The 25,857-nt window shown below is 58.8% G+C and overlaps 2 protein-coding genes across 9 annotated transcripts in view; one reads left to right on the top strand and one right to left on the bottom strand.

Moving 5' to 3' along the window:
* Positions 1-444: 444 nt before the first annotated feature.
* Positions 445-1,428, top strand: POMC (proopiomelanocortin; the record flags this gene model as incomplete). The annotated part of the gene is made up of 1 exon (XM_033005102.2): positions 445-1,428. A coding segment is annotated over one exon (681 nt), but the record flags the coding sequence as incomplete, so codon positions are not given.
* Positions 1,429-2,474: 1,046 nt separating this feature from the next.
* The window catches only part of EFR3B (EFR3 homolog B), a 40,707-nt gene continuing 17,324 nt past the window's right edge, over positions 2,475-25,857 (bottom strand). For 5 of the 8 annotated variants that reach the window (XM_042803318.1, XM_042803319.1, XM_042803316.1 and 2 more), the window contains 19 exons: positions 21,225-21,346; positions 18,326-18,475; positions 17,049-17,183; positions 16,623-16,701; positions 15,135-15,270; positions 14,456-14,617; positions 13,782-13,893; positions 11,893-11,944; positions 11,487-11,659; positions 10,754-10,829; positions 9,735-9,896; positions 9,232-9,363; positions 9,045-9,112; positions 8,188-8,315; positions 7,699-7,790; positions 6,243-6,291; positions 5,835-5,941; positions 5,608-5,657; positions 2,475-5,262 (listed from right to left, as the gene is read on the bottom strand). In XM_042803318.1, the coding sequence (XP_042659252.1) occupies positions 5,157-5,262; positions 5,608-5,657; positions 5,835-5,941; positions 6,243-6,291; positions 7,699-7,790; positions 8,188-8,315; positions 9,045-9,112; positions 9,232-9,363; positions 9,735-9,896; positions 10,754-10,829; positions 11,487-11,659; positions 11,893-11,944; positions 13,782-13,893; positions 14,456-14,617; positions 15,135-15,270; positions 16,623-16,701; positions 17,049-17,183; positions 18,326-18,475; positions 21,225-21,346 (2,091 nt within the window). In that variant the 3' untranslated portion in view covers positions 2,475-5,156. Of the gene's footprint in view, positions 5,263-5,607; positions 5,658-5,834; positions 5,942-6,242; positions 6,292-7,698; positions 7,791-8,187; positions 8,316-9,044; positions 9,113-9,231; positions 9,364-9,734; positions 9,897-10,753; positions 10,830-11,486; positions 11,660-11,892; positions 11,945-13,781; positions 13,894-14,455; positions 14,618-15,134; positions 15,271-16,622; positions 16,702-17,048; positions 17,184-18,325; positions 18,476-21,224; positions 21,347-22,727; positions 22,921-23,100; positions 23,276-25,857 lie in introns of those variants that run through there. The other 3 variants (XM_042803321.1, XM_042803320.1, XM_042803315.1) reach the window with 3 other exon arrangements.

Here is a 25,857-nt window from a genome sequence, read left to right as displayed (position 1 = left end):
TGTTGTTGTTTTTTGTTTTGGTTTGGTTTGGGTTTTTTTTTTTGTTTGTTTGTTTTTTTTTTTTTGTTTTGTTTTTTGTTTTTTTTGTTTGTTTGTTTTTTCTGTTGTTGTTTTTTGTTTTGTTTTGGGTTTTTTTGGTTTTTTTTTTTTCTTTTTGTTGTTGTTTTTTTTTGTTTGTTTTGTTTTTTTTGTTTGTTTGGTTTTTTGGTTTTTTTTGTTTTTTTGGTTTTTTTTTGTTTGTTTTGTTTTGTTTTTTTTGTTTGTTTTTTGGTTTTTTGTTTTTTTTGGGTTTTTTTTGTTTGTTTTGTTTTGTTTTTTTTGTTTGTTTTTTTGGGTTTTTTTGTTTGTTTTTTTTTGTTTTGTTTTGTTTTTTTTGTTTGTTTTTTGTTTGTTTTTTTGTTTTTGTTTTTTTTTTGTTTTTTTTTTTTGTTTGTTTTTTGTTTTTTGTTTTTTCTCCCCCTCCCACTCCACGCGCAGGCGTGTGCGGCGGCCTGCAGGGCCGATCTGTCGGCCGAGGCGCCCGTCTACCCGGGGAACGGGCACCTCCAGCCCCTCTCCGAGAGCGTCCGCAAGTACGTCATGAGCCACTTTCGGTGGAACAAGTTCGGCCGGAGGAACAGCAGCAGCAGCAGCAGCAGCAGCAGCAGCAGCAGCGGGGGCCACAAACGGGAAGAGGCGGCGGGGGGTAACCCGCTGCCCCCCATCCCGCCCCCCCGCCGCATGGAAGAGGAGGGAACCGGGCCGGAACGGGAGGAAGGCAAACGCTCCTACTCCATGGAGCACTTTCGCTGGGGAAAACCCGTGGGACGCAAGAGGAGACCCATCAAGGTCTACCCCAACGGGGTGGAGGAGGAGTCGGCCGAGAGCTACCCGCTGGAGTTCAGGCGGGAGCTGGCGCTCGGCAGCACCGGCGCGCCGCCCGAGGAGGAAGAGGGGGAGGAAGAAGAAGACCAGGAGGAGGAGAAGAAGGCCGGCGGCTCCCACCGCGTGCGCCCTTTCCGCTGGCACGCGCCCTTGAAGGACAAGCGCTACGGGGGCTTCATGACCTCGGAGCACAGCCAGACCCCTCTAGTGACTCTCTTCAAAAACGCCATCGTCAAAAGCGCCTACAAGAAGGGGCAGTGATGGGGGGAGAGCCCGCGGGGCGTCCTGCCCCTGCTGCCACCTCCTCCCCTGGCCCTACCCCGTAGCTTTAGTGTCCCGCTGGCATGTGTTTCACTTAGAGATCGCTCGTTACGTCGTTCTTAATTAGCACTCCGAAGGGGTCCGCCCCCCCCCCCCCGGGTTTCAATTAACGGGAGCAGGTTAGGGGTAAAGACGTCAACCGCTTCGCCGCACCCGCTGGACACGTGCGGGGAGGATGCCCAGTTTGGAGCACGCTGGGTGATTTTCATATTTTCACGGAGCTGTACAATACTGTAAATGATAGATGAGGAGAATTCTCAAAAAAAAAAAAAAAAAAATTCTCAACAACAAAAAAAAATTAATACATTTTTTTGCAAGCTAACCAGATGTCAGCAATGTCGCTGGGGTCGCCTGGTGTTTGTAAAGGGATGGGGAAAACAGTTGCAAAGTAAAATCCTGTGGCTGCGGGGTAAAGAGAGGTGGCTGGGAAAGTGCTGGGGAGCTTGTTTTGGGGCGGGGGGGGGGAGAAAGAATAATTTTGCACCCCCGAGCCAGGAGCTTCACGGGAGCCGGCCGTGGGGCTCTGGAGTGGGCACCGGGGGGCTGCGTTTTGGCAGAGGCCAGCTCCTGCACACCCCAGCGGAGCGTGTTCCGGTGCCGGAGGGGAGCCCCGCGCTGATGTGACAGGCGATGACGGCATTTGCTGGCAGCCTGGGGACACGCCACATCCTTGGGGTGTTGCCCCAAGGAGCAAAGGGACCCAGCCAGGCTCCCCCAACGCCCACCTCCCAGGTAAACTCATTAATTCCCCATCAAATGATAATGCTGAAGAGCTTGGGGATTAGGGAAAGCATCCTCGTTTATTTGGTATAACGTGGTGGAAATATTGCTAAAAGAAACCAGGGCTTTTCCCCCCACCCACCCCTTAGCAGAGGTGTCCTCCATCAGTCCTTAACATCGCAAGGAGCAGAGGGGGATGCTGGTGCGTGGCTCCACGTGTATTTTGGCCCCTCAAATAACGTATCTGGGTGTTTTTATTTCTCATTTTTGGCCTTGGCAAGTGGGTTTGTGTCACGCACACCTGGCCCTTTCTTTCCCCACGGCCCTGCGCGCCGCAGCGGGCTTCTGCGCGATGGGGGGAAAACGGAGGAAATGTTGAATTATAAAGGATGATAAAGGCGAAGCCTGGGTTGGGTTGGATCCTGGGCGCAAAGCTGGGGGAAAGCAAGCTTGTCCGCAGCCAAGGCCAGCCTCCTCCTCCTCCCTCCATGCCTCCCCTTCTCCATCCCAGCAGCAACCACCCATTTTTCCTCTCCCAGGGCAGAGATGGCCAAGAAGAGCAGAGCCCCTACTGTGGCAACATCAACATTTATTTGAAAAGGGCATTAAGACGGTGCATTTGAAAATACCAATGGCTTCTTGGCCCTTTGAACAGCCCGTTCCCACCCCCCCCCCTCCCCTCCTTGCCCTCGGCTACACACGGAAACGCCACAGTGCTCCGAAATACAGAGATGGAAACACACACATGCACCTAAACTGTCGGCTTTATAGAAATATACTCTGTCATCTATACGTACACAAGTATCTAAACTAAACGTGATGTACAAACAGGTCACTTACACCGGGGGTGGGGGGGGTGTCTGGGGGGGACTTTTGGGTCCCAGACTGCGGAGGGGCAGCGGTGAGACATGCTGGGGGGACGCAGGCAGCCGGGAGGTGAAAAGCACGGGGACAGGAGGGCCCGCGTCCCCGTGGCTTCCCCTCCTTCAGCGCCACCAAACCTTGCGCTCACCTTCCCCGCTTCTTTGTGGTTTTGAAGAGTTTCGGAGTCGTTTTTTTCCCCCCCCCCCCACCCCGGACACACCGTGTGAGGGTTAATCGCTTTTCCCGCATGGGCTGTGTTAAAAATTTTAGCGCTTTTCGTTAGGACAGACCACGGGCGCAAACGCTGCTTCGCCGAGCAGCCTGGTTTGCCTTCCCACTGCCAACCCCAAACCCCCCCCCACCCCAGCCAAAACCCAGGTTTCAGCTGGACCAGGCCTAACCCAGGGAGCAAAAAGGGCTTGGGGACAGGGGACAGAGACACATGAGGACCCTGAGGAGAGGCAGCAGCAAGGGGCAGGGCTGGCACGGGCAGAGCCACGCCACGATCCAGCCCAGGGACCAAAATAAACCCTTGTTTTTCCTGTGCTCTTAAACTAGATCATTTCTTAACAGAAGATTATTACGCCGGATTACAGCACGACCACACAAACAAGCGGTGACCTCGGGGCGAGCATTGACTGTATCCGCCACCGAGTTAAAAAAAAAAAAATTAAAAAAAAAAAAAAGAGGGGGTGGTAACGTGTAATTACAGCTTAAAATAACTGCCTGAAGGTCTGCAGGGAGAGGTGGCAGAGAAATGGGAACCCAGGGGGGACTGGGCAGAGCTGGGGTGAACGCCGAGCGGCTCCTTTCCCTGCTGCCCCTCCGCCACGTACAAAAGCAGCTCCCACGCCTCCAGCTTTAGACCCTTCTGAGTCTCTTCATGGGGCAAAGAGAAAGAAGCAGCGTGTCTGGCCGGAGGGGAAGGGGCTCCCCGAGAGCCCCCCGGGCTGCTCGGGGAGGGCTGACAGTGGGGAAGCTGCGGGCAGCGCCCAACTTTGGGAACAGCCTTAGCGCACTGACATTTAAACAGGCATTTTGGAGCAAGAGAGACCCTGTGAACGACTGAACATCCCCTGTGAACAACCAAACACCCCCAAGCAACCTTTCCTCCCCATCCCTCCCGTCTTCACCTTGCAGTTTCGGTTTAGTAGGACCCAGAATTTTCTACCACACGTGTCTGAAGTCAAACTCTTGACAGCCTCTTTTCCCCTTCAGCCCAAATCCTGTTTTATCCTACGGCACAAGAACAGGCTCGATCCCCAGCCCGCCAGATGCAGGGGCTGCAGGGAGGACCCCTTCAACATCTTATCGCAGCTCTTTCCTGCTGCACTGGGCTTTCTTTGCGATTATGGCAAAGAGCCATTTAAGATTGGACTTTGACAGAGTGATTCTGCTTTAAAAAAAAAAAAAAAAAAAATTATTTCTTTGAGACAGGAACCCCAGAACTGTGACAACCCACCCCGAAGATATGAAAACGGTGGGTTAATGTGTTAATATTCCCCAGCACGGTGGTTGCTCATGCCTCGTGTCACCGCTCCAGGTGCCACAGGGGCTCAGTCACACCAGCCCTGCCGCGAGCAGCCTGCCCAGTGACCCGGGCGAGAGGCACGGCTCTCGTGGGTTTCCACCCCCCCACCCCCCCCCCCAATCAAAAAATAGTGAGTTTTCCCAAAGGAATCGTGTTTTCAAGTGACCTGGAACCAGCCAGGCTGCTGTGTGTCCCCACCCTGGGGTGGGGCGATCGCCACCCTCGTGCTGCACCGGGCATCGGGGTGCGGTGAAGCGCCCAGGGGAGTTGGCCACGGGGTGATGGGGGGGGGGGGGGCTACGGGGAGATGGAGGCTCACAGCCCAGGAGCTGGACGTAGGGACTGTATTTGCCTCAAGCACCAGCTCGGGCAGGCTTTGGTTTTGTGGCTGCCCCGCGCCCCGGCGCGCTGCACCCCAAACCCCCCTCCTGCCTTTTCCAGTCTCGCACCCTCCAGGTTCAGCCCTGCCCCCTCGACAGGGGCTCGCGACGTGGCCGACAGACGACGCGGGGAGGGATCCCCCAGGGAACAGGGTTGCTTTATGCCGGGAAGATGTACATGCCCAAGCATCTCCTCTCCCCTTCCCGAAAAACAAAACCCGAGAGGGAGGTCACAGCAAAATACCCACCTCCCCGCGCCGCTGCGCCCCGAGCCTCCCGCACCGCAAACGTGGCTGCGGAGGCAAAGGGTCACGCAAAGAAAGTACAGGAGAGGGGTTTGGGGGTGCCGACGGATCTTGGGGGTGGGCCTCGGCGTCCGTGTCCCCCCCCCCCCCCCCACCCGTCCCGCACGAGGCCGGCAGTCTCTCCCCACGAGGTCCTTTGGTGCGAGCTGTGCCCTGCCAGCACGGCCACCTTCAGTACACGCACAGGTCCGGGAACTTCATCTCGTACACCGGGATGGAGTGGTTCTGGGGCTGGCCGTAGGCTGCTGTGATGGTGCCGGAGGGGCTTGGCGGCGGCCTGAAACGCAAGAGGCGCTTTACGGAGAGGATCTGGCGAGAAAGCAAAGCTCGGGGTGGAAAACATGCGTTCCCGCGCATTTGCGGGTCTCCCCGGGGCCACTATAGCAGAGGGGAATTGGGGCAAAGAAACCAGAGGCTGCGTTTGTCCCCTTTTGCCATCGCAAGGCTGGCAGCCATCCCCAGCACACGAGCCTCCTTGGCGGGGCAGGGGACACACACACACACACATACAGAGACATGCCTGTGGCTCCCGTTGCCCCAAAAGCCAGCGCTGGCCCCACGGTCAGGCACCCCCCCCCCCCCCCGCTCGGCGCAGCGTGCCGGGGCTGTCGCCCCGACTCACCGTATGGTGATCTCGAAGATCTGGTTGAGTTTGCTCTGCAGCAGCGTCGCCTGGAATGGCAGACACTGCGTTAGGGCGGCCGCAGCCCGGGGACCACAGCGGGACCCCGTTGGCCTTCCCCCTGGTCAGGGGTGGGATGGGGGCTGGTGAAATGCAGAGCTTCGCCGTCACCGCCTGCCTCTCCCGAGCAGAGCGGCCACGGGGGCTCTGCTGCAGCCCCGACTCACCCGGGCGCCGCAGTGGGCAGCGATCTCCTCGAACGGGGCTTTCTGAAATTTCTCCACCACTTGCCGCCGCCGTTCCCGCTCCTGCTCCTCCACGGCGACGCTGTCTACTGAAACAGAGCCGGGGTGGGGGGGACACACACAGACGGCTCTCAGCTGCTCCCCACCCTCACGGACCACCACCTCCCCAGCAGGGACTTGGGGATCACTAGAAAGCCGAGAAGAGGGTCTCCAGCATCCGGATTTGGGACCAGCCCCCAGGGCCAGGCACGAAGCTGCCCAGCTGCCCCGTGACCGGGAGCGATGCTGGATGGCAAAACGCTGGGGGACTCATCCACCCGCGGTGAGCAAACAGGGATGCAGGGGCGACAGCACCCACACGCACACGCCACGCCGGCCTCCCCCGCTTACCGATCGCCTTCTTCAGCGTCTCGTACGTGATCTCTTCCGCCGGTGCTCGCTAAAGGAAAAGGGGAGAGCAGCTGAGGCTCAACGCACGGCACAGGACACCACTCCGGGGTCACAACCACCCAGAACCAGCGCCTTGGGCTGTCCTCTTGCACCAAAACACAGCCCATCCCTAAAGATCGCGCAGATCTTTCCTGGCAAACAGCACTTTAAAAATTTTTTTTTTTTTCAGGCTGGACTAGCCAGGCCTACACATCTCCCCGAAAATAAAGATCTGTCACCCCCACAGCAGCGAGAGATCCTTCCTTGTTGTGAGGCTCCCTGGATGGGGTCTGTGTGGCAAGGTTTTGGTAGCTGGGGGGGGGGGGACGGCTACGGGGGTGGCTTCGGGGAGAAGCCCAGCAGCGGCGGTGGCAGTGCCTCGGGGATACCGGATTTAAGAAAGGGAAATAAAAAGTGTGGGAGAGCAACAGCAGCCAGGAGAGAGGAGTGAGAAGATGTGAGGGCAACAACCTTGCAGGCAGCAGGGTCGGTGAAGGAGGAGGGTGCCCGAGCAGAGATTCCCCTGCGGCCCGTGATGAAGACCGTGGGGAGGCAGGCTGTGCCCTGCACCCAGGGAGGGCCGTGGGGGAGCAGATCCCCACCTGCAGCCCACGGGGGACCCCACGCCGGAGCAGGGGGTGGCCCCAAGGGGGCTGTGACCCCGTGGGGAGCCCACGCTGGAGCAGGGGGTGGCCCCAAGGGGGCTGTGACCCCGTGGGGAGCCCATGCCGGAGCAGGGGGTGGCCCCAAGGGGGCTGTGACCCCATGGGGAGCCCACGCCGGAGCAGGGGAGGAGTGTGAGGAGTCCTCCCTGTGAGGAGGAAGGAGCCGCAGAGACAAGGGGTGAAGAGCTGACCCCAAGCCCCAGCCCCCTGCGCTGCTGGGGGGGAGGAGGGAGAGAAAGCAGGAGTGATTTAGACCCCAGGACGAAAGGAGCGGGGGGGCGGGGAAGGGGTTTTAACATTTCATTTTTATTTCTCGTTCCCCTACTCTGATTTAATTGGCGATCAATTAAATTAATTTCCCCGAGTCGAGTCTGTTTCCCCCGTGACGGTGATTGCTGAGTGATCTCCCCGTCCTCACCTCAACCCACGAGCCCTCGGTGATATTTTCTCTCCCCGGTGCAGCTGAGGAGGGGGGTGACAGGGTGGCTTTGGGGGGCACCCGGTGTCCAGCCGGGCTCATCCCACCACCCTCCCCTTGCAGGCTGGGAGAGGAGCACCAGGGGCAGGTGGGGTTTTCCTGACCCCGCTCACTGCCAGACACGCTGGGGCTGAGTTCTGGGCCCCCCCGCGCTCGCAGCCAGCGGAGCGATTATGGGTGCAGGCAAACGAAAGAATTAGACAGGGCTTAACTGCACACTGCTAAAAGCAGGCGGTGTCGAAGGGGTGAGGCAGCCTCTGGCGTAACACGGTACCTGCTCTCGCTCAGGGCTGTTTCTCGATTCCACCTCGACCTGCAGGGAAATGGTCTCGCCGATGCTCTTCCTCTTGGACAGGCGGTCTTCATCTGAGGAGGAAGAGGAAGGGCAGAAGAACTAATTGCAGCCACCTCGGGGACAGAGCGGGGAGCACAGCCTCGTGCCCCATCCCCAGCGTAGCAGGCCATCTAAGCCAGCCACCCAAATTCACCCAAAACAGCAGAACCGAGGGCTGAGCCAAGCCCAGAGGGCTTCTCGGCTCCTTCCACCCCGCCAGCCATGCGTGTGTCACCCCCAGGAAGCTCCCGATCGACTGCTTTGTGCCTCAGTTTCCCCAAGGCTGCACCTCTAAAGGAGGGCAGAAACACAACAGGCCCGCAACGTAGGACCAGAACTTCGCACCCCCCGTAACCGTGCCGAGCAAAGGACCAGTTTCCTTCCCTCCCCCTTTCCCAGTTCTCCGGGATGCCCCAGGGTGCCGCGTACCCGTCAGCTGGGGGATGTAGGGTGTGCTGAGCCGGTCCGAGTTGTAGCCGCTGCCGCCCAGCACCTCGCTGATTTTGCTCTGCCAGAAGAAAACCTCCGGGCCCAGGCGGTCAAGGCTCTTGCTCAACCTATGGAGATGAGAAAAAAAAAAAAAAAAAAAAAAAGAAAAGAAAAAAGGAGGGGTGGCACAGCGTCTCTCCTGCTAGGGGAGCCGTGCCAGCAGGGTTTCCCGTCCCTTTGGGTCAGAAACAGAGGGTTCTCGTGGCTTTGCTTGGATGCAGCACAGCCGGATAGGTCACGCTGTTTCTGCGCACGTCGGCACAAAGCCGGAGGCCCAGAAGGGCTCTTCGACCCGCAACGGTTACAGATGAGCTCAGGAAGGACCACCCTGACCTAGGGGATGTCCCAAGAGAGCAGTGGAGCTCCCTGGGGGCAATATCCCCCATAAGGGACCTCAGCACCAACCAAGGGACCTCAGCACCAACCGTGAGCCGGGCCGAGCGTGCGCGGCATGGGGCGGCCCCCCGGGCAGCGGGCACCCCCCGGGGCCGGTGGCACGGCGGAGCAGCGGGATGACCTGCCCCGTCTGCACCCACCCCGCTGCCGGAGGGAGGGAGGGATCAGCCTGCAGAGCCGACCCTGTGGCGGGCACCCCCTTTCCCCGGCCGCACGCGCGGGATCCTCCTCAGATTCCGCACAGGCTGAAAACCCCTTGATGTCCTTCCCCCTGGGCCGTCCCCAGACGAGAAAGGAGACGAGCGCAGGCAAGTGGAGGGCTGATAAACCCGTTATCGCCCCCGATCTTACGGATGCCAACCCCCAGGTAGTGGGGAAGAAGGTATTTTCCGGGATTTTACCTGGGTCGCTCCACAAACACATCTTCAGGGAGCAAATAAGGCGCTTCCTTCTGTCGCATCTGGATGACCTGCGGAAGGGTAAGGAAAGAGCCGAGCTCAAACCCCCCCCGGGGGCCAGGGGAGCTGATGCCAGAGCTGCCCTGGACAAGGCTCCAGCCTCGTCCCCCCCCCAGCTCCTCCCTCGCACCTCATGGATGTGCTGGCAGAAGGTGGGCACGGTGGTGAGCTGGCTGATGAGGTTCAGGTAAGCTGCACCGAGGGCGAAGAGCGCGCAGCGGTTGTACGCCGTCAAGTTATCCTCGTTGATCTGGGCAATCTCCTGCAGCAGGGACACAGCCCCGTGAGAAAGAGGATGGACAAGGCCCCGGGGTGGTCCCCCCATCCACCTCACGGCATCACACACGCCCCCCCCCCCCCCCCCCCCAAACAGCCCAGCTTTCGGGGCTTGGCTTGGCAGCGTTTCAGGCGGCGGCCAGGCGACCGAGGTGCCCCCGCAGCGTGTTGGTCTGATCCCACTACGGTGGGAGAAGCCGAGGGCAGGCGAAGCGCCTGCACCCCGCTTCCTCGGGGAACTCAAAACCACCGACCCCAACCCCTAAACGACCCTTCCCGTCGCCTCCCAGCCCGCCCGCCCTGCGGTGCTGAGCGCCAGCAGCACGCCCCGCTCCCCCCCCCCCCCCCCCAGCCTACCTGCACTGCCAGCACCAGGCGGATGAGGTCCACCACGACCTCCTCGTTGGCCAGCTCGATGCTGACGAGCATCAGCAGGCTGTAGAGAGCCTCGTAGTGAGCCTGCACGTTGCTCTCCTCCTTGCATATTAGGTAGATATGGCGGTAGAGCTGCTGGCCGTGCTGTGGGGACACGGAAGGATGCGGTCACCTCCTGAGCATCCCCCTGCGAGCAACACGGCCATCAACGCAGAGAAAGGAGAGCAGCAGGGCCCAGCAAAAGGAGCCTTCATCCAGGCAGGAGGGAGCAGAGCTTCCTCTGGGCATCAAGCAAACAAAGCAAGCCCCAGGGAGAGGGAGCCGTGGCTATCGGGTGGTGTTCCACCGTTTGATGCCGGGACTTGGTGGGGAAAAAGCACCGACTGGTCCAAAAGCAGAGCCCAGGGCAGGCAAACAGCTCCTGCAGCACCAAGCCCAGGGAAAGGGTGCTTCTGTGGCAGAAGCATTACAGAAATCATGGCTCAGACCACAGCAGAGGAATAAAGCCCTGACACACGTTGCTCGACAGCAAGGCATGGGACAGAGCAGGGCCCACGCTGGAGCAAGGGAAACTCAGCTCTGCGGTGGTTTTTGGTCTAGGGTCTGCATTTCTGCTCGCCGGTGCGTGCAAGGTCATAAACTGACCTCACCTCGGCCTCAAGTTAGCTCCAGAGGGGTTTGCACCACCCTGGAAGTGTTTTAAGGAGGCAGCAGGGCAGGGGAATAAAAATAAATAAAATCAGGAAACATCAAAATCCACTTGATAAATAGCTTTTGGGATACCAGCACGTCCTGGGGTACTCATTCCTTAGGGCAAATAGGTTTTGGAGCCTAGAAAGCCTCATGCATGAAGTGCTGATGGAGGTTGAATCCTGCTGGCTTTTCACAGGGACATCCCCGGGTTTAGAGGCGTCACGGTACTCCAAGACTCAGTGTGACTTGGGGAAACAGTCCTCACACTGGTCTGCACAAAGACAGCTTAACCCAGACTCAGACACTACCTTCTTCATGAAGACAGTGTCCTGGCGCGAGCATTTGTCCACTTTCAGCTTCAGGACCGAGATGTCGCTGATGGTGCTGCAAGAAAAGGCCAAGGGGAAGGGGAAACTCAGACGTGGGAGGGAGGAGGCACGATTCCCACACGCCTGCAGAGCTGCTGGGCAGCAACGAGCTGTCCGGAGGAACAGAGGCGGGAAGCTAAGGGTGGCTTTTAAAACCCACCTGAGCAATTCAGGTATTCGAGGGTACCGAGCCAAATCACTACAGGATTTCAGGAGCACAAAGGCAAGCTGACAAAGAAGGGTGCTAGTCAAGTGGATTAGCAGGGCCACAGCAAAACCCAGGGAGATGTTTCCATCTGGGATTACAGTCACCTTCTCCCAAGGTAACGCAGCACGGACATCACGAGTGCCCAACAGGACTACCCATGGGGATGCAATGCAGTCGATGAACCCACTCGAGGGGGTTATTGCTCCTGCACACCCTCCCGGGACCACTCTCTAGCCACGGTTTCTTTCAGCAGCATGGTCCCACGTCCCTCTGGACACAGCCTCTCCGGGAGACCCCCCCCCGACCCACCTGGCTCTTAGCAGACCGCTGATCTGCAACACTAAACCACCCCAGAACTTGTACCAGATTTATTAATAATCCTGCCAGCACTCCCAGCCCAGCAGATCTCCCTCCCAAGCTTGCTCTGCAGGTCCCAGCCCTGCTGGGGAGCCCCCGGGGACGTACCTGATGGTGGAGAATTTCTGCCGGTTCCCGTGGCGATCGATGAAGCTGATGAGGATCTCGAGGACAAAGAGGCGGATCTCAGCATCCTCCATGAGGGCTGCAGAGAGCAGCCTGTCCAGGAAGGCGCTGGGAAGTGCCGTGAGCATGTTACTGCACTGGAAGCCCACAGAGACCTGCAAGCATCAAAGGAAAAAGGGAGGCAGTGTGACCGTGTCGCTTTGGGAGGGGGTTAAAACACAGCAAGGAAGAGAGGATGCAAGCAGAGAAGACTAAATGCAGCCTGAGCTCTCCCTCAACCACCCCAGGGGAGAGGGTCCCCGAGTTCAGCTCTGCCGTGTCAGCAGCTGGGACCCCAGGGGTCTCGTGGGGGTCGGAGGCTCCTGTGGGGATGGTGACACGTTCATACCTGGAGGAGGGACTTCAGGAGCATTATCTGTGTCAGGCGATTCCTGTTCTCCCTGCCACGGGGAGAGGAAACAAAGGGTAAAATTCAAGTGAAAACAAGACAACCCTCCTTCCATACCCAAGGGATGGAAAAGTCTCAAAGGGCAGGATCAGTTTCCCCGAGAGCCACCCCCACAAACAGCCACGGGCTCCGGCAAACGAGCTCCAGATTTAACAGCCAGCAAAAACGCTGCTAAAGGAATGATGAATACCAATGGATACACCCAGAAACAAGGCAGCCCTCGCATCTCCGGGCAGGCACAAGCTGAGCTCAGGGCGATGAACCAACCCTCTGGATGTCCCCATCCCACAGTGACTCCTGAGAGACACCAGGCACTGGGTCTGAGCAGGCTCCTCACTTTTAAGCAGCTGAAAATTAGCAAGGCGAAGCCCAAGCCCTCCGGTCCGTGGAGGCAGCCCTGCTCCTCGCAAAGCCATCATGAACCACACTTCCACATCTTGTGAAAAATAAAAAAAAAAAAAAAAGAGGAAATCTTGACGTCTCTACTGGCTGAACTCAGCCTTTCCTAGCCCTGGGGGGACACAGGGAGGGGTCCCGAGGGGTTTCCAGGCTGTCCCACGACACGCTGCCTACCTCTGCCCAGGGACTGAGCTACACCACAAACGGCACCGTCCCCTGTCTTGGTTTGGGCTGAAATACATCCCCGTGAGGCTGCAGCTCCTCTGCAAACTCCTGGCTCACCTACACACCCGGAGCAAGCGCCATCCTTCTACGCAGCGTCAGGCGAGATTTAAAAAAAAAAAAACTCTCCCAGAGGAAGCTGATAAAGGAGCAGTGACAAACAGCCCGGCACGGCCAGCCTCACCCTGAGAAGTGGCTGCCACCCTGGGGCTACGAGCCCCATTCTGCTCCCGCAGCAAGGAAAAGCTGCCCCGGCCGAACGGCACCCAGCACCCAGCGTGTCTCCCACCACGTGAATCGGGGCTGTACACAGGTATCAGGAGTTCCCCCCCCCCCCCCCAACGTCAGCGAGGAGCAGAGCGTGTCTCCTATCAGCCGGCAAAGTCTCTCTCCCATCAGAGACAAGTGGGAAGAGCCTGACCGTACTTTGAAGATAAATATAGCATGAAAATCTGTTTGCTCCTTACCTACATGTTTCAGCACTGATACCCTCGCTCCAAATAGCTCTCATGGTCTGTTCCCACACTTCTCCAGCAATTATGTTGTTTGGGTGTTTCCCTTCCTTTCTCTTCCTCCACCGCCGGGGTATAAATACCACCTCCCGCTCAGCGTTAATAAAAGCTCGGAGGCAGCTCAGAGGGGCCACGCAGCGACGAGCAGCCCGTCCCACGAAGCCACACACGAGCTTCTCAAAAGCCACGGGCAGCCCTTACTCACCAGCAGCCGCCTCGCTGCCCTGAGACATCTGAAGTCACTCCCTTGAATATTATTTTTAGTTCCTGGCTAGTTACGGACGACACCCCGAGCTCCTCACAGCTGAGTCCCTCAGCAGGTCCCCGGAGAAACGCAGAGTTCAACTGCAGCACCACTTGCCTGGAACCACCTTTCCCCCTTGATGCTCTGGTGTTTCAAGGGGCCCTTGTCATCGCATTTGCAGCAGACGGCAAAGCATTTTCGACAAGGATCGCACGTTGCTCGGCCTCCCTTGCTCTTCGGTGGAAGCTCTCGAGGCTCGGCCTTCCTGATAACGTGCCCACGTCCCACTCTGCCCCCCCCCCCAAAACCACCTCAAGGTGGTCCCAGAGCTTTCAGCTCTGTGTTCAAAGCCTTACAAGACCCCCCCCCCCCCCACACACACACACACCCCAGCAGCAGGGAGAGCAGGGCAGGGGGGGAGGATGAGGAGGGAGGAAGGCATCCATTCTCACCCAGCTTTGCCAGCCTCGATGGACTGCTGCGAGGAGGGGAGCGGCACCTTGTTCATGATGAAGACCATCACCTCAGACTGCTGGTAGGTGGGCAGCGTGCTGGAGAAGGACCCTGCGGGGGAGAGAGGAGGAGTGAGCTGGCAGCGCGCGAGGCGCAGCCCACCGCCCCCCACAAAGCGCCCGGTGCCGTGGGGGTCACCAAGCTGGCTGCTGGACCCCCGCAGCCAGGGTGGGATAGGAACAAAGCCCGCCTGGATCCAGCGCCCACAAGCAGCTTTACCTTCAGACCCACGTATTCAAGACCCACCGAAACACCTCCCAGGTCGGGCAGCCCCATGCCCGGAGATGCCAACCCCTGCCTCTAAGCCTTTCCTTTTTCAGGGCTGGTGCATCTCCATCCTCAGCGGCTGCAGCAGGATAACTCCCGCCCTCTTTCCCCCTTCTCCTTCCCTTCCTCAGGGTCTCCTACCCAGGGAGAAACAATGATTTTCCCCCCTGCATGCAGCAGCTCTGCTGGGGGACGGCTGGGGTTGCAATGCCACCTGCCGATAACCCGCCGCCGCGCTCGCAGCCGCTAAATCCACTTTGAGGACGAGGGCGACTTTGGTCTCGCCCTGAGCAATCCAGCGGACGCACCGAGGCAGAAACCCACCCGCCAGCACAGGATACCCCACCTATGGTTTTAATGACGGCCTCCTGGAACATCCTCTCCTCGTGCTCCTTGATGATCTTGGTGCTGACGCCGGCGGCGCAGTCGTAGCTCCCCGTCAGCGCGTAGTCAATGCTGAGCCGCAGCTGCCTCAGCAGGGTGTTAAAAACCTCCAGCACCGTGGGGCCTGGGGAGGACACGGTGGACCATCACCAGAGGAGAACGGCCGTTTTCCCCGTGGAGACGGCGGGGGGGCTGTAGTTTCCCCCCAGGACAGCGTGGTTTATACCTCCCACCACCCCATAAGCAGGTTGAAAAACAGTTTGGCCAGACACACGGTGACTTTTTAGCCCCCCACCAGTTCCCTCAGAGAGAAACGTCCTTCCAGGAGCACCATCCGCCCGGCACATTCGCAGCAAGGCCCTGAAAATCTCTTTCCCCCCTGCCACGAAGGCAAAAGCAGGCATTGCGTTCAGCCTGTTTGGCTCGCTGCACGCAGGCATGGGCGGCGCGTTCGGGAGCACCGAAACGGCACGGAACAGATCCCCCAGCACCCTTGGGTGCTCCAGACTGGATCCACACCCCCACCCCGCCCCCCAGCTCACGCGCCAGAGCCCGGCCCAAACCCCCAGCACCTCTTCCCCATTCCCACCGCCACAAAAAGGGCGAAGAGACGGGCGGAGAGGAAAAATTTATCCACTGACCAACAGACCCGGAGGCTGCGATCACCGCTGCCTCCGAGAGGACCTCCACGATGCCCGCCCGCACGGTGGCCGCACTCTTGCTGTTGGCATCCAGGTGCCCCAGGAGCTGCTGGATCACGAGATGGGAGTGCTGCGGCTGGAAAGGCAGCGCGAACGTCAGCGTGGGTGCTGCCCGCAGGAGGTGACAGCCCCTTGCTGTAAGCCGCACGGCTACCCCGGGAACGAAGCCGGCACGTGTGCCCAGCTGCACCAAGTCCCTGCCTGGCTCTCTCCAAGACAGCTCCAGATGGGAAAACCAGAGCGAGGCACCTGGAGGAAGCCTGTTTTACACGACTGAGCCAGAGCTTGGAGCAATTTGCATGGGAAAAAATGATCTAAAGAGCTGCACAGATCTAAGGAAACTGTGACAGTTAACCCTGGGGACTTCAGGGTGAAAAGATTTAATTTTTGCCAGAGTTTCTCAAACACGTCTGTACTGCAAAAGGGTCCTGCTGAGTTATTGTGACCTTACACTTCCAATATGCATTAACAGGATTTTACAGAATCCAGTAGCACTGCAAAGGGTTTTAGGCAGTTTACAGGATTAAAAACAAGAAACGAGAGCAAGGGGCGGTGATTTGCTTTTCGCTGTAAGAGCTCTCCGAGCAGAGCCATGGCTTGGCTGAGTCCAAAAGCAAAGCAAACTCCCCAAAAGGGGTGAAGTGGGGCAGCAGGTCTGGGACAGCCCCAGCAGAGTGGGAGCAGGGTGGGAAGGCAGCACCGTGCCCCACAGCAGGCAGAGCGCCGTGCAAACAGCATTTCGTTGAGATCCACGTGGAGGAAGAAAGGATGGACCTTTTCCCATTACTTTGGGGTTCACCTAAACTGCATTTCCATGGCGCCCAGCGAGAAGGGAAGAGCCTGGCAGGGTCTGTTTCTGAGCATCCCCACGTCTAAGGACGGGGATGCTGGGCTGCAGGCGCTGCCTCAACTCCTGGTTTGCCCCGGGGCACGTTTCACCCCTGACAGCCCCTCTTCCTTTTCTGCAGGGAGGAGGGAGCCGGGGTTGATCTGCACGGCAGCAATCTGGAGAGAGGCAGCTTTCCACGGGAGCCCAACCGCTTCCCTGGGAGCGTTTCGCAGCACGCCGCTAGCCCGCCTGATTCAGCAGGGCTTTGCTTTCCGCCGAGAGGGTGGGAATCGCTCCCCGGGACGGAGCTACAAGCTCCACGAGCAGGTGGTAAAACACACACGGCTGGCACGCAGCCTAGCAGACACGTCCCCGCGTCCCGTGGGGCCACCAGCCCGCCCCCCCCCCGGGCTGCGCCCCTGTCTCCAGCCCTTTTTGGGGCATTCTTGGCGGCCGAGCTCCCTCGCCGGGATGCGGCAACGCGGTGGTGGCTCTGACTCAGCCCAGCCGTGGGGGCAGACGGAGGGGGTGCTCCCCAAATGATGCCGCACGGGCGTCCCCAAATGATGCCGCCGGCCGGGGTCCCGCCAGCTCCTCACCTGGATAGAGTACATGATGATCCTGAAGCAGCACGTGGCAAAGATCTTCGGCTCCCAGAGCGAGTGGTTATCCAGGTGGCTGGGGAAGAGGTGGAAACAGAGGGGAAAGTAACTGTTGGTCCCCCAAAGCCTGGAAGGGTGCAAAGCAGCACCAAGCACCGGGGAAGCAGCAGGGAGCGAACACCGCAGGTGAGGGCAGGGACACAAACTCCTCTCCAGGGTGATTTTTCTCAGCGACAGGTATCTGTCCCCTGCCACCTTCCTCATCGCATCCAAAAAGGAGAGCTCGGCCCAAAACCCAGTCCCCGCCTCCCGTAGCACGCTGAGGGGAGCCCACGCCTTCGCCCCAGCTCGGGCCCGCGTTGGCCATCTCCCCCCCCCTGCCTCAGTTTCCCTTGTGCCAAAAGTGAGGGGTGCACGACTTACATGAGGACGGGCTTGATGGCGTTCTTGATGTTGCCGTACGCCGCTCGGCCCAGCAGCTCCCGCAGACACCTTTCCGCCAGCTCCGTGGGACTCTCCTTCTCCTTCTCGGTGGCTTGAAGCGGAGAGGGGGAGCGGCTGCGAAAGCAGAGGAGGGCGATGAGAGCGGCGCTGAGCGTGCGACAGCAGCCGGGGGGGGGGAGAAGGAGGCACGGAACCCAGCCAGGGAAGGTTGGAGCAAAAGCGGTCGCGGCATCGACCAGCAGCCCGGGCTGCACAGGGCCCCTCGCACGGCCCACGGCCACCCCGCAACAGCCGGAGGTCACCCCGCCAGGCAGACGGGGTGGCTCCATCCCAGCCCCAGTGCCGCTGGGCTTGAGCCAGGTCAGAGAGCAGCACGGGTGCACGGATTGCAGAGGAACGGCCCCGCTTGGGGTGCCAGCTTGTGCCAGGCAGCAGGGACGGTCCCTGGGACCGGGAGAACCAGCGCCGTGCTCAGCGCCGGAGGGGGAAGGGTCTGTTCGGTGAGGACGGAGGACGTAACCTCCTCCCAGGGGGGACACAGCTTCCCAGGGGAGGAAGAGCAAAGCAGTCACCCTGAACACGCACACCCCAGAGATCCATCCCCCTTTTTTTTCCCACACTCAGACTCGTCTGGTATCACACAAACACCACGAGGGCTTGTTATCACCTCGATGCTTCAGTTTAGAGGGAAAAGACATCTGGCCAGAAGCCGGCTTTCTCAGGGCTGATACATCTCTCTCAACCTTCAAAAGGAAAATCCCAGGAGGAATTCATGCCTGCTTCCCTTCTCTCTGCTTCTCAGCTAAGCGACTCCCCTTCAAGCACCCAGCTGGAGGCAAGCACGCAGCCGGCGGGGGGTTATGCTGGAAGAATGGAGGGTCAGCGAGCAAAGCCGTATTTCAGCTCCTGAGACTCCTCTTGCCCGGCTTTAAAATAACTGCTTTGGTAACATTTAAGCAGGAATCCCTCGCAGGGGTCAGCCCACTGAAAAGGCAGCTCCGAGCCTTTGCGAACTATCCTGCAGCGGCCGGGATAGCAAGAACTTTCATTGCACCGGGTGACGTGCAGAGCTCCTGCCACCTGGAGCATCCTCAGCCAGGTACCCACAGGATTTTCCCCTCCGGCCACTCGGTCCATTTTCCACGAGCTGCAGACACAAATCAGCCTGCAACCCTTCCACGCTGCAAAACCTTGGCAAAAGCAGCTCCGGGGCCCCGAAGCCGCTGGCGGAGAAGGTGGGTGATGGCAGCGCCCACCTTTCAGCCTCCTCCACGTGCTGTAAGTTGAAGAGCAGCGAGGGCACGATTTTGTCCATGTGCTGTGGGTCCCAGATGTTGGCCTGGAGTTCATCGTTCACCGTCTTCCTCACGACTCCTTGCAGGCCTTTAATGCCAGACATCCGGATCCTGGGGAACAAATTGACATCAGAACGCTACAGATCATGCATTAGTCGACGTTTACATACACGTATATATGCAGGTGAAACTGAAAAAGTTGGAGAGAAATAACTGATTTCTGTGCTGCTGGAGGGGTTTGTGCAGGCGATGCCCCAGTTAGAGAATCACAGATTGGTCTGGGTGGGAAGGGACCTTTGAAGATCAACTAGTTCCAACCCCCTGCCCTGGGCAGGGCCCCCTTCCCCCAGCCCAGGGGGCTCCCAGCCCCGTCCAACCTGGCCTTGAACCCTTCCAGGGAGGGGGCAGCCACAGCTGCTCTGGGCACCCTGGGCCAGCGCCTCACCCCCCGCACAGGGAGGAATTTCTGCCTTACATCTAATGCAAATCTACCCTTTTTCAGTTTAAACCCATCCCCCCTCATCCTACCCACACCCCCTGACCCAGAGTCCCCCCCCACCTCTCCTGTCCCCCCTTTAAGCCCTGGGAGGCCGCTCGAAGGGCTCCCCGGAGCCTTCTCTTCTCCAGGCTGAACCCCCCCAACTCTCTCAGCCCGGCCCCCCAGGGGAGCTGCTCCAGCCCCCCCAGCATCTCCGTGGCCTCCTCTGGCCCCGCTCGAGCAGCTCCGTGTCCTTCTGCTGTTGGGGGCCCCCGAGCTGGCCCCGGCACCGCAGGGGGGTCTCCCCAAAGCTGAGCAGAGGGGGAGAATCCCCTCCCTGGCCCTGCTGCCCCCCCTGCTCTGGCTGCAGCCCAGGGCACGGGTGGGTTCTGGGCTGCCAGCGCACGGTGCTGGCTCACGGGCAGTTTTCCCCCCACCAACCCCCCCCCAGCCCCTCTCCTTGGGGCTGCTCTCAATCCCAGCTCCAGGCGTGCTATCCTCCAGGGCAATCCTCCTGCCTCGCGTCCCCGAGTGATCCATCTCCCTGCAGCCCGACAGACACGAGCAGGAAAGGCTCCAAAAATCATCCTGGCAGCAGCAGCAGCCAGCTCTCAGCCACCAGCACTTTTTCCAGGAGGCCCCTGGGCGAGCAGCAGCCACCCACCTCCAGGGCACACACCACCCGAGATGGAGAGGTGGCACTGGCCTCTCCAAAGGATTGGTTTGGGCCCTGGGAAGTCTCCCTTCTCCAGCTGGGGCATCCACGGAGGGTTTTCCCCACTTCCCCCATTCCCAGCAGCTACAGAACCCAGCCGCACCCACGGGGAGGCCGGATGCTGGGGAAACCTAAGCGGTTTTTTGACACTTCTGTCCTTTCAGGGTCCAAAGATCCTGACTCTGCTCTGGTTGATAAAGTCATCAATAAAAATTTCGCGACACAGCGGGATTCCCAGGTCTGAAACCAGCCCCTCAGCACCCACCGCTCCTGCCTGAGAAAGGCAGCACGTGCTTATCCGCAAAAATAAACGCAGTAAGTAACCTGCTCTGCGGTCTCCCTAACATGTTTTGTAGATCTAATCAAGGCAATGATCTGACCAAGACACAAATTCTTGAGGAAGGAGCTTTGAGCAGGACCGAGGGCCCAGGAAAGCAGCGCGCTCCTTTTTAATTAAAGGAACTGCAGAATTTCTCTCTCCCGGTCTCCGATGCAGTTTAGCCAGCGCCACTGGTGCCCTGAAGGTTAAGTGAAAAATAATGAGCCTTCTGCATTATTTCCTTATTAAAGAAATAAAAACAACCTGTGAGCCTGCAGTGTTAAAAGGAGGCAAGCGCGGTCCTTGGAAACAAGCCTCCACGAGGAACGGCAAACCTCGGGGGTGAACCCCTCCGCCAGGCACCCGGCACAGCAGCTCCGGCATCCACACGACGTGCTCAAACGCTGCCTGACATCTGGGCTCTGCTTAAAACTCATTTTCGGGCAGGGGCGACCTCCTGCCCGGAGCTTCCCGGCGAGAGCCGCGGGTACCGCACCGTCGGCGCCTCGCGGGGGGGCCATTTCAAGTCTTATTTAAATACCCCCACCGACAGGCCTGGCCTTGGCAGCAGTCAGCAACATTAATCTGTCTGCTCTAGGCGTAATTAATCCCCCCGGGGAGGGGCGGTGGGGGGCACATTTCCCATCGCGACGGAGCAAGGCGCTGCCGAGAGAGATGTAACCACCTTCGGACGTGGAAAATAACTGACCGCGGGGCTGCGGGAGGCAGTTTTTGAGAGAGCATTCATTCTGCTAAAAGCAGAGGGGCCCTCTTCCCATCATCATCGTCTTTCTTTTTGGGGCCAGGATAACTTTCTTACCTTCTGCTCTGAGGCGCAGCCGTCTGCGGGCTGTGGCCCTGGAGCAAAGGTGGGAAACCCATCTCAGAGGGAGCCCCTGTGACTGCAGGCGTTACCTGCTGGCATTTTGGCCAGGGAAAAGAAGCTGGAAGCCCGTGGGCACGTTTGCCCCTTGCCCTGTCATCTGCTGTGGTCAGAGTGAGCACAGCAAATGCAAATCAACCCGTCTCACACACATGTAACACCCCCACAGCAAGAGAGGTTGGGCATGGGCTGTGTCGTGTTTTTTTAGGCTCCTGTTTTCTCCCCCCAACATAGTCGCCCGGGTTTAATGCTTGAAAAATAAGGGAGGGTAGAGAGCAGCCGCCTGAGCGCACCCAGTTCTGGGGAATCAGCCGTGCACCTCCATCACAGCACGAGGCAGGCAGTCGGTGCAGCCTGTGTACCCAACCTGTCCCCAAACGCAGGCGCTTCCCCAGGACGGGGAGGGGAAGGATGGGGGGTGTCCCCCACCGTCGGGGCCAGGGCCACCCCGCTCGCAGCACCCACTTCGTCCGGACGTCGAGGTCATCGTGGCTGGAGTGGCACATCTCGCTGAAGCGGGAGACAAAGAAGTCGTAGCTGCGGTGGTAAGACGGGGTGTCCTCTTCGATGTTGGCAAACTTGACGAACTGGGAGAGGGGAAAAAAAAAAAAAAGAGTGGTGGGAGCAGGGCCGGGGCGCGGGGGGGGGGGGTCAGCCCAGAGGGCACGACAACAAAGCTATTCTTAAAAAATTCCTCTCCGAACCAGCAAACATCTGTGGGCTTCAGGGCTCTTCACTACAGCAGCTCAGTGTGTGCTCGGGATGCCAAAACGGGCTGCCCAGCTGGCACCCAGGGCACGGGGGTCCCCACGCGGGACCCCACAGCCCCACCGAGCTCCAGCAGCACCCGGGCCCGGCCGTGGATGCTGCAAACCTCACCTCAAGCCCCAGCGGTCCCTTGCAAAGGGCTTTTAGGGGGTGCAACAAGCCCCCCGCTTCGGTATCCCTAGCATGCAGCGCACACTAGTAACAGGAGATAAATTCGCCCCCGGTTTCTTTCCATCCTCCCAGCCGGCACAAAACCCAGCCAGCGTTTCCCAGCCGCTGCTGCAGGGGTGAAAACAGCCTTGGAAATGCCAGTGGAGAAACCAAGCGCGGGCGGGTTTTTAACCTCATCCCCCCTCTCGCTCGCAGCACCCGACAGCACGAGGTCCCGTCGCTCCCTCCCAGCGCGGCCGTGCCGACAAGCAGGGAGCTTGCCAGAAATGCCAGCTGACCACCAGATCTGGCTTTTAAGCTTTCAGGGAGAGAATGAAGGAGGAAGAAAGGGTAAACGGGTTTTCAAGCTTTTCTCTGAATTTGAAACTTATTCATAAGAAGATGGGAACAAAGGGTCGGGCAGGAAAGGGGAACCTCAGCTCATCCGGTTGGGCTGACAGGGCTAGCTTTAAAAACGGGGAAGATAAATAAAACCTCAAGAGCACAAGGGCTGCCACAAAACCCAAGGCATAAGCTCCTGGCTGGAACATCCAGAGCATTCAGCCTGTATCCACCCAACAGCACCTAGTGCTTCAAACGGACGAGGTTTATCCTTGGCCTGGGACAGGCATCGTGCCAACAAGTCCCCGTGCTTCATCCTCCCGCTCAGACCAAGGGCAGACGCCGCTGCTTGCCAAGATTTTAGGCGGAGAAATCTGCTGGCTGCTTTTGTGCTCCTGCGCTGCACCCGCTTCAGCACACCGGGAGAGCTGAGGCCATTTGCATGGGCACGCGATGAAGGGGGAGGACGCTCCCCGTCCAAGCAACCCCCCTGCCAAACCACCCCAGCTATTAACTGCTACTCAACAAAATCAGGAGAGCAACGATGCTGGTGCAGCCCCACTGCTTCCAAGAGCGTGGCGTGAAGCTCTGGGGTCACACTGAGCAATCCCACATCACTCGGACAAGCTGTCCTGGGCCAAGGCATCGGGACCGCCGGGTTCCTCCTCCAGCTGGAAGGAGCAAACCTACATCCCCAAGGGGGGTTACCTGTCCACCCAGCATTTGTCAGGGTGCTCAGCACCCTCTGGAGATGCCACGCTGCACGGGAGCTCCTTCTCCACCCCAACCTTATCCGCAGGCTTTTCTCCCTTCTTGCTTTCTGCATTTGCTGCCCTCCAGCCCCGCGAGGAGAGGGGCAGGCAAGCGGCACACCCGGTGCCCTTCCACAGCTGGCAAAGCCAGCTCGCCCGTCCCAGCGCATCACACGGGTGCTGATTAGCACGCACCCGCTGCGCCGGGCTATTAATAACATCAGCTGCAAAGACTGGCTCTGCGCAAGCGAAGGAGCCGGCTCAGCCCCGCCAGGAACTGTTCCCAGAGTGCAGGGACCGGCTCCAACTGATAAACTCCTCTTACTCACCAGAAAAATGCAGGGCTGTTATGTAAGAAACCTCTGTACCAGGCAGCGCACAAAGCGAGGGGGGGTTTTTTTAAGCTCATGGCAACTCCACGTGCAAGCGGAGGTGAGGGCAGGCTGCAGAGCGAGGGGCAGGAGCGGGGCTCCCCGCGGCAGCTCCCGGGGAGCCGTCCCCAGGCCAAAAAAAAAAAAAAAACCTCGTGAAAGAAAGGAAGGAAACGGCTTCTCTGCAGCCAGTACCCGCAGGTACCGACCCCACAGCCACGCGGAAGGATGGCAGCTCCTTTCGTGCCAACCGAACGGGACCCCCTCAGCAGCGCTCCTAATTCTGAAGCTGTCGCGGTCCCCGGGGGGGGATCGCCAGCCCACCCACCCGAGCCAGCAGCACCCGTGGTTCAGCTCCCTGCCCCGAGGGCAGCTTCTCTGGCCCCTAACCCTAACCCGGCCCCGGGCTGCCAGGCACAGCGAGCCCTGCCCACCTCTGTCACACACATCCCCCCCCACCCTGCACCGATGCGGGACAGCGTTCACATCTGCCAGCAGCTGGAGGCAGCTGCCCTCTCCGCACCTATTTTTAGCCTGCAGCCTCCAGCAGGGCCAGAACTTGTAAAAAAAGCAGCCAGGAAGAGGTAAAAAAAAAAAAAAAAAAAAAATCAGCCTCGCAGCCTCTGTCTCCCCCGTCTATGGGACATTTTTAGGATTCTGCCACTTGCTCACAGACTGTTGCGTGTTTCCAAGACCTGGCTGTCCCTACAAGGGTGCTGTGCCACGCAGCAATTACGGGAGGTGCCCACCCCGGTCCCGCTGCCAACCTGTCCTCAACGGCAAAAAGCAGCACCGGGACACATGGAAATGACCCAGCGAGAGCTGAGCTGGCAGGAAAGGAGGAATCAATCCTTTAGGGAAAGCGATTTATTTTCGCTAACGGGCGCTGCCTCCCAGCCGAGGAGCTGCTCTGCAGCTTCGCGCCGTATTTCCACCGAGAAAATGGTTTGAAACCCTGAAAGGCAAGGCCATTGCTGCTGTGGATTGGAGGGGTGAGGGGCTAGGCAGCCTGGGGCTCCCGTGCTTGAGGCTCACAAGCTCTACCCGAAACACGGCTGGGATGAGCAGGGAGCAAGCGCAGGGGAAACGCGAGGAGCGTGGCTGCCTTGGAGAAGATAAACAACGGCTGGGAAGGGATAACACTGCCACCTATAAATACATCAGACATAAATACATCAGAAGAGGAACATCAAGGCGGGGGAAGAGCTGTTTAAACGAGAGATCAGTGTCGGTTCTGAGGAAAAATAAAACGGGAGTGACATCGAGCTGGAAATTAGATGGTTTCTACCCGAACCGGGGAGGTTGCCCAGCAGCTGCCTAACAAGGATGAGAAACCAAAGTGGATTGAAGCCGCAGCTCCGTATGTTCACCCCGCCGGGGATTACAGGATGGGGTTACAGCGATCCCGGGGACGCTGGATTTTGGCTGCGGCCGTGGAGCCCGGGGGGCTGGTCCTCGGGATCAGCCCCTCCGCAGCGCGACACCTCGGCTCTGCCAGGAGGGAGCCGCGGCTCAGGCGCGATTTCACGCCGCGCAGAATGACTCACTTGGAGCAGGTTTCTATAAACAACCTCCTCCCGCCTTTGCCATCAGCTCCATTATTGTGAAGATTGCTTGAGACAGCACCCTCTAATTAAGCGCGAGCCTGAGGCACATTCCTCATTAGCAGATATAGGAAGAAGTGTCTCATTATCGTTACTCACTTTTCTATAAAGGCCCACAAGTTTTCCCGTGCTATTTGCCCTCTGAATGCTGCCACGCTTCAGAAAGGAAAAAAAAAAAAACCAACAAAACAACAAAACCAAAACCCCAAAAAACAAACCAAAAAATCCCAACATCACTAAACCATCATTCCTGATTTGGACTCCTCATTAACACACCTGCTCCTCATTCCAGACCGCAGCGACAGCAGCTCTTAGGAAACCCCCAACCATGGCCCTGGCGCATCTCTCCTCCCCACTCGTGCCTAAACACCGGAGGGTTGCTCCCTTATCTCCACCCCAGGTCCCTCCCGGCCCCTGGGATGAGCCCTGCATTTCTCAAACAGCTCAGGGGCTGGGTAAGGGGATATATTGCATCCGTCTGTGGGCAGGGCTGCACCGCAACACAGCGTGCTTTCTTAGCAAGAGACCCAGCTGCTTGTTACCAGGACGGATCCCGGCAGCTCCTGCCCATCTCAAGAAGTTTGGACGGCAAGTGGCATCTCTCCGGTCTCCCGTGGAGTTTGAGCCACCCTTGGGCAGTGGGATGTGGGTGCAGAGACCCTGCTCCCAGTGCAAGGGGCTTCCCCAGGCAGTCAGTGCAGCACACCCAAGGCACCGAAACGCCACGGCGAGCTGCTGTCCGCGGAGGTTTTTCAACCCAGGGATCCATCCTCCCATTTCTCTAAGGGCTGTGGCTTAATAGCTTTGCTGATGGGCGGCTCGCATCGCTTTCAGCTGGGCACAATTAGCTGCCAGGGAGAAACGGGGTGTGAAAGGGCTCTGCTCCACTGCCCATGCCTCACCGGGAGGCATTTACAACCCCGTGTCCAGCACCGTGCCAGCTCCTGGAACGCTGCTACCCTGGCCGGGAGGCATCTGCAGAGACATTAATGCTGTCCCTCTCCCTGACACGCGCAGCAAAGAATTAAAGCTTAGGGCTGAGGTGGCCGTGTGTCTCTCGGGCACTCGAGAGAGCATCTCCCTCCTGCCCGCGGGACGGTCAGCTCCATCT

Source organism: Tyto alba, unplaced genomic scaffold (assembly GCF_018691265.1).
Source record: "Tyto alba isolate M040663 unplaced genomic scaffold, T.alba_DEE_v4.0 Super-Scaffold_40, whole genome shotgun sequence".
Taxonomy (NCBI): Eukaryota; Metazoa; Chordata; class Aves; order Strigiformes; family Tytonidae; genus Tyto; species Tyto alba.
The sequence above is the reverse complement of the archived record's forward strand: the minus strand, read 5'-3'. Positions and strand labels throughout refer to the sequence as shown.